This window comes from Diaporthe amygdali, assembly GCF_026229845.1.
Source record: "Diaporthe amygdali strain CAA958 chromosome Unknown NODE_5_length_1802954_cov_64_987939, whole genome shotgun sequence".
Lineage (NCBI taxonomy): Eukaryota > Fungi > Ascomycota > Sordariomycetes > Diaporthales > Diaporthaceae > Diaporthe > Diaporthe amygdali.
The window spans coordinates 624822-637432 of NW_026517025.1; the positions used below are offsets into that span (position 1 = coordinate 624822).

Genomic DNA, 12611 nt, shown 5'->3' on the forward strand with positions numbered 1-12611 from the left:
AGAAGCAACTTGGAAGGCAACTGCGAGGTATTATCTGCAATTTGGTACTAGAAAAGCATCACACACCCAGATTCGGATGCAAGCTCTCTTCACTATTCTGTCTTAAGCTTCTTTCACGATCTTTGGGCGGCTAATTTATAACCCTCCACTGAACTTCGCCTCGTCTAAAACCTCCGCCTCCTCCGCTTCCTTGAGAATCAACGACTGGTATTCCTCGCCACGAATAGTTGCCTTCACCGGGAATGGCTCATCCAGCGCTTCCAAGTTCAGATGTTTTGGATCATATGGCCCATTCTGCAATCGATTTTGTGTAAGCGAATTGACTAATTTTGAAGATTTGTTCTGTTCGAAGCAGAAGAAGTGATGGTCAGGGAGGGTAGCTTGAGCTTACTGGACTGTAGTTGACACATTGCACCAACCTGGCTATATTGATAAACAAGCTTCTCTGCGCAAGTCTATATCCAACACATATGCGACGGCCCCCGCCAAACTGCCAGAGTCCATGAGCAATGTCCGTCTCATGGTCATCCAGCCACCGCTCAGGCTGGAAGGCATCAGGGTCCTCGCACTCGTCGCAGACCGCGGGCCCATTGATGACGAACCCAGTGCCGGCAGGGAAGTAATACCCTTCAAACTCAATATCCTATGACGCCACGTGGTCCGGGGTCAGGGGGAAGATCGGCCGCCACCGAAGAACCTCTTTGCCCATGGCGCAGATGTATCGCAGAGACTCCATATCCCCAAGGACCGGCAACCTGGTCGCTCCACCGACGCCACAGACGCGGTCAACCTCGGCGCGGGCTTTGGCGAACACCTCAGGAAACTCGAGTGCCGCCATGACCATGATGTTGAGCGCCTCGCGAGTGGTGTCGCTACCAGCCTCGATCAGCTGCATGGCAATGTACATCAAGTCATCGTCGTCCGCCTTGAACCGCGTATCAGGGTGCATGAGGTAGTCTCGAACAAAGGAGGCCGGTGCCGTTCCATCCATTACCTTCTCCTTGACCGGATTGTACCACTTGCTATAGAGCTCATAGTTCCATCGACCGAGCCGGGCCCAATATGGACGCCATACCTGGAGGAACCAAGGCAGCCTGGCCAGGTCCGGAAACCAATCCACGACGTTTCTGCCAATGCTTCCAACGAAGAAGGTGACTGTGTCTTGCATTTCCTCGAGTTCCTTACTGGACTTGTGCGGGCGCTCGCCAAGGGCAATCCGGACGATGACGGAGTTAGCGTAGCGGTAGTGGTGGCGGTACCATTTCTCAGGCCTGAACACGTACTCAGCCATCATGTGGGTGCTTTCTTGCTCCTGCCATTCCCCATATTGTCTAAGCGCTGTGCCGTTCAGGAGCCCATGCATCACGCGGCGGCGCTCCGTCCACTGCTCCTGGGGAAGAAGCAAAGACCGCCTATCCTGACTGACAAGGCCGCTTGACACTGGCATAGGGGACCTGGTATTGGTCTGGCTGCCTCTTTTGGCGATAATTTCATTTGTGACGCGGTGGGTATTGAGCAAAACCCAAGTTTTTGACCCAAGATGCAACGTCGTCATCTCTCCGTACCTCGCCAAGTCACTCAGCTGTTGTGGCTGCAATTAGCGTTGCACGGTCGTTCAGCAAAGACCTGGGTTCTCTGCACTCCAATTCCATAAGCTGAGTATATTTACGCACCATTAATTTTATGGAGTCACCATCCTGTGTTATGAAGTTCCAGAGGGAACCTAGCAAGGGAACTCCAGGGGGTCCAGGGGGTAGTCTGGGCTTGGTTCCGTTCTTTGCCGTCCGCTTCCCCAGGGGCTTGAAGAATTCGAGAACCGCCCAAGTAACTAATGCAAGCACAATGGCAGCCGTTGCCAGGCGAAATGACGTGGGATTTTGATGGCAATATGCCGCGATGATGTGTAGGAAACGAGGAAACATCGCGTTGAATTGAGACGGATGCTTTTTTGGACAGAGATAATAGAGTAGATTGATTCATTGAGTAGATCTCTTGCAGGTCACTTTGTCTTTTGATGCTTTTGAGGAAAATCTAATTCGCATATACTGGCCGTCGGCGTAACCATCTTACCCGTCTGCGGGCCCCCAAAGTATGCGTGGAAGGCTTCGGATCTGTCCCGACACACTCGGTGGATGCGATTCGGAATGGTCCCGTCACCTTAGAAATTCTCACTGCAACATGCTGCACCTCCGCGGGCATCCCAGATTCTAATTCTCGTTGTAACTTTTCCTGTTGGTGAGCCTAGACCAGCAAAGTCACATTTTGCCCGATTTGTTGGTAAAAGCGACTTCGGGTGGAGAAGTCAAAAATTAACATTTGGGATGCCTGCGCAGGTGTAAAACTGTTTGCGGCGACTATGGAATGTGTAATCAGATTTGTATCCACAACTGCACTGCAAAAGACGACCGATGAAGATGCGTAGATTCCGCATGAAATCGTAGTGAGAGAAGTTTGTCAATCTAAATTAATTATTGAAATTCGTTGCAGAACAAAAAGAAAATTAATATCAGTAACTACGTACAGATTTGTGCATGCGTCCAACTTAGAATCTCTATTTAGATGTACAGCGTCTCTGCGCAGGGAAGAAGCGGCCAGGTTTATTAAAGAAAACTGCCGACATTAGAAGCTCTTTCTCAAGGCATGCTTGCTCAGCAGCTTGAGGGAGTTCTCTCGAAGCTTCAGGGGGCCAACCATAGAACCTCTGTCATCCGTAGCTACAAACGCAGCGTACTGCGCCAACAAAGTGTTGATGGCGACTTGTGGCGCGTACGGAAAGTCGGACCCGAAAAGGATGCGAGACTCATCCGCAAAGTCCAAAAGCCCGTGGAGCTGAGCAGCGCTCACACTCAAAGCAACATCGTAATAGAACCGACCAAAATCCTGTCTAGCATGAACAATATCATAACCTACCGCGCTGGCAATCTCCGGCAATGCAAGGCTTCCGATCGCTCTTCCTGCGACGAATGGGAGGGCGCCGCCAGCATGAGAGAGGATGATGTCGACATCTGGACACCGGCGCACTGTCTGCGTCATAACCAGGTCAACGGCTGTGCGCGTCGTTGCGATGGGGTAGTCCACCACGGGCTGGGGTAGGTTGGACGCGATGAACTTTGGCGAGACAGCCAAGACACCTGGGTGAACGAAGACAAGCGCCTTGTAACTCTGGAGCTTGGCCCAGATGGGGGCGAAGAGAGGGTCGCCGAGTAGCATATCCCCGTATGTGGTGTACGCGGTTACACCGTTGCACAACCTCTGCGATAGGTACAGATAGTCCAGTTCAGCGAGGGTACCATTGACGTCTCGCCAGTCGGGGAGAACTCCGAAGAACCCAAGACGCTTGTTGTACTCGACCTCTGTCGTAGCATTCCCGAAATACTCATTCAGCGTCCTGGTCAAGACTCTGACAGCCTCGCCGGTACCTGCGATTGGAACACCGGGAGTGGAGAGAGACAATATTGCTATTCTCATTGGTTTAGCATGAGTCCCAAAGCCCATTCTTTCATTCTCAACTCACCGATGTCTGTGTTGACCTGATTCATAGAGCGAATCGTTGCTTCAAGCGTCCAGTCCGGCGTTGGAAAGCCGGACGGATCACCCCCAGCGGCCTTGAGGGCCTCGATGTATGGAGGGGGAAGGGCGTGGATATGGGTATCAACCCGTTCAAATGCGAGGGCAGATGTGAATGCAGCACCGAGTGCCAAGAGTTTGCAAAAGCGAACCATGATGATTTGAAAAAATGAATGAATAGCGTATCTGGCCGTTGAGGAATCAGAGACTGTTGGACACTGACGAGAAAGATACCCAAGACTCCGGCTCTGTCCTGGAGAGGTTGATATCAAATACGGTAAGAGAGTTCGAATTGCCGTGAGAGCGCTTCGCTCCAAGAGAGAATACATTATTTGCTAAAGGCCGCGTTCCGGTCCGGCAAGAGAGTGCAGGGTGACTCGTACGGAGTCAAGGAAATGAGCAATTTTGAGTATAGATTCTTCTTTCGGGACGAGGTGGTAGTTTGGCTCTAAGAGTCTGACTCCAAGAATTCTCATCCCGAAATTCCCGACACCAATGCGCAGTATCAGTATATCGTCGGATCCATCCCGAAATCGAGCAGGCCCGGCTAGCGGTCTCCACACTAATGGATCCCCGTATCGACGCAATCACGGGGTCCAAACATCACGTTGTAACTGTCTAATCATGTCTTTCTTATGATTCATACGTGATAGGGAGCTGGAATGGTCTTGTCATTTGTGGCGCACATCCTGATATGTAGTCTGGTGGGTCAAGAATTGGCACCAAGTCCAACTAGCCTCGAACTATCTATTTACCACACACATAAATCGCAACCCCCACTGTGGTGCCTTTGGTTGATGCCTCAGGCGCCATTCGATTCTATAGGTTTGTTTGAGTGAAGGCACCAGAAACTCATAGCTTCAGTGATGGTTCTTGGAAATCTCGACGAAGGGCGGGGCGAGACGTGGCAATGAGGGAGACGCCGAAAGGCCCAGTGAGGAAAAAGGCTGGGGCGTGAGAGAAGGATGATTTCGTGCGGGCCTGCGGGCGAATGAAAGTAGTTACAAAGTGCCCAACTCCCTTTTCTATCACGCTTTATTCTGCCTCAGAGTCTATATCCTGCACTAATCTTTATGTAGAGATCTTACTCTAATCAATCCTACCTCAGCATAAGGGTCAAGAGGGTCAGATATTATTCACACAGCTTGACTACTCCACTGCCTGGGACTGTCATACAACAAAGATATGGATGAGCAACTGTCCAGTGCCTCTGGGCGAAGTTCTAGCAGTTTTTTCAATCATTGCAACGTGCGCCGCTATCATATTACTCAAACCCAAAGGGTCCAAGCCGCGACCAGATCGCCTCCTCTGCTTTCCTCTCAGTCTTATACTTACCTATCCCGTCTTCCTCCTCGATAGCATTATACCAGTTCTTTAGGTATGGCCTTTCACCTGGGAAGAACATCCTAGTATACTCCCAGTATTCGGGATACCAACCTGCAAATTCCCAGTCAATAAGACCAGTAATCTTACCACGTTTAACCCGAATGTTCCGCGGCGCAATATCACCATGTGTAAGCTTCACCTTATACGTTCCCTCTGGCTTCCCGTGAACCGCCATCACGTCGGGCTCGAGTATCCAATCCTCGATAGGCTCTCTAAGGCGTAAGTAGGTGTGGAAGTCCGCCATCGTGGCAAACGGGCCAAACGGAATAGAGGCGATGCGGCTATCATATCCTGGGATGCCGCCAAGTCCACCTATCGCCGGTGCATTACCGCCTATGTCTTTGTCGAAGCGTCGCAACTGCTTCATGTACCCCGATAGCTCTTTCACCACCGACTTAACTTCCGCGTCGCTCATGTCCTGGATCACGTCCGCCAGGTCATCGCCGGCAAGCTTCGTCATGACAATATTGGCAAAGCCTTCAAACTTGGCATCATAGTGAACCTCAAGGACTGTGCGAGCCCGGATTAAACATTAGAAACGAAAATAAAGGAGGGACAAGGGAAAGAAATGTTTACACATTGTAGCTCGATTTGTCTAAGATAACTTACTTTCGGGAACAGGTATCGATGTGTTGGCACGCACAAAGTTCATGGCCGCGATCTCAGTGACGGAAACATTGAGCTTGGCGATCTTGTTAAAGGGTAGCACAACCACGTTGCCGGGTCCGTGCCGCCGGGATCTGTTCAAAAGCGCGCTGGCCTTGATGCGCAGTTGTAGCCATACAGGAAGCGGCGACGGCTTTCTATCGTCCTCGCTCGGTAGTGGTGGTGGTGATGGCGGCGGCAGATGTTGCGTTTCCTGGGCCTTTTGGCGGGGTGATGCTGTGACGGCGTCTTCCCTCGACATTCTTGACGGTGAATTCATGGCTGGATGAGTAGTATGTGGTGCTATGCTGCATGAAGGCAATGCAATGTTCATCGAGACGAGATCTATGCTAGCAATCTCCCACCGATGGTCGACGTTGGCCAACGTTTGTTGGTCCTCGTTAGCATGTAGTCTATTATTAGCCAACATGCATCGACCCACGCCAAGTACCAACAGCGGGCACCACGGCCCCTTGGCCTAGTCACAGTACGTCAGCCCAACTGCACCTCACAGCGTGGAACGACGGTAGGACTTCCCCGGAATGGACCCAGGTCAAGGTCAGCGTCAACGGTTACTCCAAAGTAAGGGTAGGAACATCATTTGCCTATCGGGCGAATTGCATACATGTCTCCACTTTTTATCCGAAGATAATAAATTCATTATTGTCCCATACAGCTTGGAGACAATGTCAGGAACGTGTCTCCAATTCATTCCACAGTCTTCGCTCTCTGCAATCATATTTATCAATCAATATGTCTAGTGATAAAAGACGCATTTTCTTCTGTGTGTACTTTGAGCAGGGCCCGAGAGGCACACAAGGAACTCCCCGCGTCTTTCACTGTGGCCTCTGGGTTGAGGAAAAGGGCAGCAAAGGCCCCGGCGATTACTTTCACATTCAATTTCATCCTGTATACTCTAATCGTCCTGATTATCCATCCGGATGGGTCTATTCATCATCTACAGCGCGGTCCAGGGAGGAGAATTGGAGGGAACCAAGCCAGCTGATTGGGCGCATCCTGTTGGGCAAACTGGCGCCAGGTGTCACAGCCTCACACATCCACGAGATCTGCCGGACCGTGGCCCGGCCTAACGATAGGGAGGACTGCTGGGACTGGACAGGGCGTGCTATCTCTGCCATCCAGCTCCAGCGCTACCTGACGCGTCACTCATGGAGTGGCCCAGATGGCCTGAAGGCGAGGGCCTACCAGCAGTCTTGCAGTTGGTGGGAAAAGGACAAGGGGAGAATTCCTAACAAGCCACACTATTGGGATATATATGGGACGGAAAGCAGCCACTGTGTGGTGATGTGAAAAGTCTACGATATATAAACAAGAGGAGCATGTTGTGCAGGTGGAGCGCTGGTTCACGTACAACGAGACGGTTGACTCTAACACCAAGTGTCGATCAGGACTGGATCCTAGGCACATAGACTTTGAATACATACCATCTTCCTCTCACTTTCGAATGTTGACACGCCAAGATGCATAGCCTTATAGAATCTGTGAGGTGTGGAAGAAAGAGTTGAGTTATGTAAAGCAGTTGAGGGAATAGATTGAGTACTCGACTGAACATCTGCCAGTGCATATCTTCACCAAAATTTAGGGCATGCCGCTCGATGGGGTGACGTTAATATTTGCGTACATTGTCTTTAGTCCCAAGACAAGATTACGCCAAAACAATTGACTACGCAATCAATACTGCTTTTTCCACGGAGAATTATAGACTTCCTCTGGAAGCACACTCTCGGCGCTCATCTCGAAATGGCAAAATCTCGGACTTCACTTGGAAACTGGTGGATCCAAATATGGGGTTAAAGAATGTCGGTTGCTTTGTCATGCTAAACTGGAAGCACTCAGTGTAATAAATAAGAGAAGTGCTTCCGGAACTGGGAAACCGACCATTTACTGAGCATCTCGTGCTTCAGTCATGAGTCCAAGCGCAAGTCAGTTCGGGACACAAAGGACAGGATACTTTTATCCCCAGAGTTGACATTCCACCATGACCAGTAACGACAGCTCCGAGAGGACCGGCATTGGTGTCGATGCAGATCACTATGAGTACACTGCTGGCAAACAGCTTAGCCATCTGCCAATGCTAACAACCACCACATTCAGTGCGCGACCACATTAGTTCTGCCTAAGTGATCGTATACGACAAAATTGGTATCACAATGCTTTGATCGCCCGGGATCACGCAGGTGGCATTGTTCCCTGCGTCACGAGAGCAGTCAATTTCAAAGTCTACGCTGCCACTCGCCCGGATGGTGCTGCCATTGTTGCAGTTCCACGACTGGATCGGGCTGAAGTCGATGTGGCCGGTGCTGACGTCGGTGTTGCTGTCGCCCACGAAGTTGATGCGGTATGCGACGCCGCCGCAGAACAAGGTGCCGTCGCCGACCTCGTAGCGCCGGATGCTCTGCGGGTTGGACTCGAAGCACGACTCATACCCGGAGACGGACGTGGTGATGGCGATGGTGTCAGGGGGTCCGAAGCCCGCAGGCTGCAGCGGGAGTCCGGTGTAGCACGCCCCAATGCCACAGCGGTCGCAAGGGCCGAGGTTGCCGTCGCATGGTACCAGGCCTGAGGAGGTGGAGTTGAAGCAGACGCCTTCCGGGGCTGCGAGCGTTGGTGTGAGTACTTTTGTTTCTTCTTTCTCTTTTTCTTGATTGGGAAGAGCGCTGTTTGTTTTGAACTTACGGGCATTCGACTCGGTGACACAGTCCAGGTTGTTGCTCGAGTTGAACCAATTAAAGGAAGTCACCTCCCATGTTGGTATCACATCGCATTCTGCAGGTGGCGTGAAAGACTGTCTAGCGTTGAGGATGGCAGTACCCTGGGTGAGTGAGAGGAAGGAAAGGAGGATGGTGGTTACAAGTGACATTGACGGCATGATGGGCGATACGGGCTTTTAAGGTGGCGTAGGGAAATTCGCCAATCAATATCGGTGAGAGTTACAACGCAAAGGCCCATATCTGTCAGTGATTGAATCGGGACACAGCTTTTTTATATACGTGAATGCCGGTGGTCGACGATGAATGCCATAACTACTGACACCAATCTAAAGAACATCTCCCAATCTCGTATTTCCCTAGAATATAGCTGCCTGGAGAGGGGAAATACGAGGCGACTCACAGTAGCTGCAAATCCAGGGGGAATCACGGCCCGGGACCGAAGAGCCGCAGCAATGGCGTCGAACGGCGTCGAGGGCCCCTAGCGCCAGCTGCAGGTCCTCAACGCGCCAGCCAGCCAGCGAGCCAATTAGCCATTGCGCTGCCGTTGAAGGAATGATTTGCATCGAGACGGGAAGCCCGTACCGACACATATCTCACGATTTGTGTACAAATAGAATGGTCCCTTCGGGACCCTTTCCACTTTAACTTGTTCCTACAATGACACAAATTCATGCTCTCAATCACATACATCCAGCACTGTCGACTGGTGATTTACTAGTTGAGAATTCACAAATACAACTCCACTATGTTTCACCGCTGCTGACGGCATGGGCGACGAACTCTCGCTTGTAAAACACAACGGCACTGCGAGGGTCCTCACAAGCGCACGGCAGGTTCCACTCTCGCGAGGGACCGCAAGTTCGTGGATAGAAGAACTAAAACCCGATTGAGTCGGTAAGGTAAGACGACTAGCCAGTGCACTAGACTTCGTCCCCAGCTAGGATCGAACGTCTACATGGCCTATGGGATTCTTCCACCACTCCATCCTCTGCTTTGTCTGCCAAATTTCGCAAAGACCTGCAATGAAGGCCTGCAACCAGGTTTGAGATTAGTCTGAATAATTGTAGTCTGAATAATTGTAGTCAGCAAATTTGTGAATAATTCAGCTGTAGTCACTAGCCTGACTACAACTACAATTAATGGACTACAATTAGTTTGTAGTTTTTTAGTCTGACTACAAAACTACAAGTAATTAATCCGAAGGGCTGAGTACGACTACATGACTGCAGTTGAGGTGTAGTCGGACTAAAATACAGACTAATTTTATAACCCTGCCTGCAACGTATTTCTAAAACGATTCAACCGGCTGAACTCCTGCTGTGTGAGATGTACCTCTGTCCCACCACATTTCTTGCACCACGATATGTCATGCGGGTAGAGACAGATGATAATGATGATGTTGTCATTGTTGTTGAATTTCATTCCAAATCATAATGCAAGGAGTTAATGCAAGGGGTTAATGCAAGAGTAAAAAACCATGATATATGCAAATGCATCACACATCCAAATCCAAATCCAAATCCCCAAGCGACCCCAGAACCTCAAAGATATCGCCCAGAGCGCCGATGCCCTCGCCAAAATCACCAAGTGCAATCGCCACGTCCAGCATCTCATCCATCTCACGAAACAACTCATCTGGATCATCACCATTTTCTCTAAGCTCCACCTCCGTCGGCACCAGCTTGGGCACGAGGCGCACCTCATCCCCGATCATGATCCGCCTCATCGGTCTCCGCGTTCTTTTACGCCTGATACCAGGTGATGGCGAGGGCGAAAGAGAACGAGACGGTCGAAGACGACGCCTTATCTTAGACCGTGACCTGGTTGCATAGACACATGGGCAGCAACAGGCACAAATGGACTTAGCGATGCCTCCCTCCACCTCCACCCCTTTTGGGAAAGTACTCGCGCCGCTCATACACCTCCTCAGCCTCCGAGTCGGCGTCGGCACTACTGTCCCGCGTCCGCCGCTCCTGGTGCACGCTCCGCGACCGCGTACGACCTCGGTCGACGGTGCTGGTGCTGCGCGACACGTACTCCTCCTTTTTGTCGCCGTGGTGGCCCTTGCCGCGGCCCCTGCGCTCGGATCCCGCGTGGCTCCGCGCATCGTCGAACTCCCCGTTGAGTGGTGTGTACTCGATCTCCCCCTTGCACGGCGACGGCAGAGCGTGGGAGTAATAGTACTCACGCTGCGCCTTGTCCGTGTCCAGGCTCAGGTTCGGGTTGTGGTGGCTGCCATGATCATACTTGGGTCGCCGTTGCTTCTCCTCGTACCGCGTGTACTCCGAGTACCTGTCTACTGAGTGCGGCCGTCGGTGGCTGTGATGGTGGTGGTGGTGGTGTTGATGGTGGGGCTGCTTCTCCTCGTAGTAATAGCTGCTGCTGCGGTTCGCTCGCGTGTTGCTGCGTGTTATACGGTCCTTGGATGACCGCACAAGGTCGATGTGCTGGCGGACTTTGCGAAGCTCCATGCCTGTGGACATGGGATCAGCACCCAATACCGACATTTTGTGCTGAATGACGTGGGATAGGATTATACTAACCGTCCTTCTCTGCGAGAGCACCCACGATCCGGTCATACCACTTCTCAAACGACCTCTCCGACATGAGTCCGTCAAGGTACGAGTTCTGGAGGTCGCGAACAACCGTCTTGGCTTCCTTGTCCAGCCGCTTCTCGAGGTCCTTCTTCTTGATCATTCGGGACAGCTCCCATCCTGACTTGACGGCCGTGAGGATGCTGCCGCAGGCGGCTACCGTTGCCACTGGGGCGAGAGCCATGTTGTGAGGGGATGTGGTGTGGTGTGGTGTGGTGTGGGAAATTGAGCTGGGATGCAAGGAGTGGTAGATGACTTATGGACTGTGAGCCAGGAGAGCAGCGGGCTCGAGGATGGATGTAACTACACGATCCTGACTGAAGAAGAAAAGAAGAGTCGGATAGAGAGCGGACAGTAAAGAGCTAAGGAGCCAGGAGTGTATAAGTGCCAACAGAACGCGAAGGGAGAAAGGATGTTGAGAGCTGAAGCCCTTGACCGCAACACTCGACCAATGATGACAACAAAGACGGCTGCGTCGCACAAGGGTGACACTTGGACAAGTGAGGTCTTCTCCAGACGGGCCACGGCAACGCTGCGGAGACCTGCAAGGCGGGAAGAAGGTCGCTGTTTCGACTGTTAGGTCTGACGGTCAGATGTCAAACAACCGAGATGAGACGGGGGACAGCCCCAATGTCAAGGCAGCTTGCCCATTGCATTGAGAAGAGAGAGAGAAAAATATGTACGTTGTGCTTGTTGCCCCAAAATTAGCCCGCTGGGGGCCGAATCCTGCCAGCCCGTTGATGCCGTCGCGGGCTGGGCCGCGGGCTGACAGGCCGCGACTGAGACGAAGGAGGGGCGGCGTAGCCCTCGCAAAAGCCAACAGGAAGCAGGGCAGCCGATCGGACAACTGCAAAAAGAACCTGCGTAAGCTGAACTTAATACATCAACCCGACCAAGCTCCCACTCGGGCGCCTGTTGGAGCTCCCCAAGCCCCCATCCGGCCGAGGCGGCAGGGCTCTGTCGTGGCTCTTGCGGGCCGCCGACGACGGCTGAGCTTGATGGTGAAACGACGAGAGCTGGCTCAAGGTGACCAAAGTGGGAAATGCCGCGGAGCGCTTGTGTTACGGCGCAAGCATCTTGCGGGTAGCTGTTGTGAAGCTATTCAGAGATGGAAGCGCCGCACGCAAAGTCAAAGATGACCGGCCAGCCATGAGCATGGAAGAGGTTGCACCGTCGTCATACTCACACGGCGCAGATTCAAGCGATTGAATTCACAAGAATGCCCTGCAACCCAACTAAACAGGAAGGCATTACGAGATATCTCTATGCAGGCACAGTGTGTCGCGTGATACAACCCAAGTTTTGATGCAGCGGTCCATGGTGACAGGGCGCACCGGTCGGGTGCAGCTCGTGCTCGCCCGGCATCGAGAGGATTTTGACACGTTCTGGGCCGACACGAGTCGGCGGTGAATGTTTGAATGCGGTTGTAGGACGTCATGAAGCGGCTTGAGAGGGCTGCTGCATTGTTGACATCACCCACGAGTAATCTCACCCACCACCAACGACGATTCGGGAATTGGATCAAGGGTTTTCGCCCTTGTCGGCCAGTCACATCGCGGGTGGTGAGCTGCCATGGCGCACAGAACGCTGCATAGACGCGATCTACTTTGTGCAAGAACCTGCCATTCCCAACAGGGTAAGTTGTCCAACTCAGTGCTGTTACCTGATGGAATGGAATGTGCATCCT

At 52.1% G+C, this 12611-nt stretch overlaps 6 protein-coding genes across 6 annotated transcripts; 1 reads left to right on the plus strand and 5 right to left on the minus strand.

Annotated features, from left to right (window-relative positions):
* Positions 1 to 135: 135 nt before the first annotated feature.
* Positions 136 to 1922, minus strand: J7T55_015339 (Cytochrome P450 2D3; the record flags this gene model as incomplete). The annotated part of the gene is made up of 4 exons (XM_053139566.1): positions 136 to 294; positions 392 to 643; positions 698 to 1591; positions 1674 to 1922. The coding sequence occupies 4 exons, from the start codon at positions 1920 to 1922 to the stop codon at positions 136 to 138; spliced, it is 1554 nt and encodes a 517-aa protein (XP_052997066.1).
* A 697-nt stretch (positions 1923 to 2619) lies between these two features.
* J7T55_015340 (uncharacterized protein) lies at positions 2620 to 3722 on the minus strand (the record flags this gene model as incomplete). Its single annotated transcript, XM_053139567.1, has 2 exons — positions 2620 to 3458; positions 3515 to 3722. The coding sequence occupies 2 exons, from the start codon at positions 3720 to 3722 to the stop codon at positions 2620 to 2622; spliced, it is 1047 nt and encodes a 348-aa protein (XP_052997067.1).
* A 1109-nt stretch (positions 3723 to 4831) lies between these two features.
* J7T55_015341 (uncharacterized protein) lies at positions 4832 to 5878 on the minus strand (the record flags this gene model as incomplete). Its single annotated transcript, XM_053139568.1, has 2 exons — positions 4832 to 5463; positions 5563 to 5878. 2 exons carry the CDS (start codon positions 5876 to 5878, stop codon positions 4832 to 4834), a joined length of 948 nt encoding a protein of 315 aa, XP_052997068.1.
* Positions 5879 to 6351: 473 nt separating this feature from the next.
* J7T55_015342 (uncharacterized protein) lies at positions 6352 to 6909 on the plus strand (the record flags this gene model as incomplete). Its single annotated transcript, XM_053139569.1, has 1 exon — positions 6352 to 6909. One exon carries the CDS (start codon positions 6352 to 6354, stop codon positions 6907 to 6909), a length of 558 nt encoding a protein of 185 aa, XP_052997069.1.
* An 826-nt stretch (positions 6910 to 7735) lies between these two features.
* On the minus strand, positions 7736 to 8488 carry J7T55_015343 (uncharacterized protein; the record flags this gene model as incomplete). Its single annotated transcript, XM_053139570.1, has 2 exons — positions 7736 to 8214; positions 8296 to 8488. 2 exons carry the CDS (start codon positions 8486 to 8488, stop codon positions 7736 to 7738), a joined length of 672 nt encoding a protein of 223 aa, XP_052997070.1.
* Positions 8489 to 9825: 1337 nt separating this feature from the next.
* J7T55_015344 (uncharacterized protein) lies at positions 9826 to 11108 on the minus strand (the record flags this gene model as incomplete). Its single annotated transcript, XM_053139571.1, has 3 exons — positions 9826 to 10078; positions 10251 to 10803; positions 10874 to 11108. The coding sequence occupies 3 exons, from the start codon at positions 11106 to 11108 to the stop codon at positions 9826 to 9828; spliced, it is 1041 nt and encodes a 346-aa protein (XP_052997071.1).
* Between the last annotated feature and the right edge of the window lie 1503 nt (positions 11109 to 12611).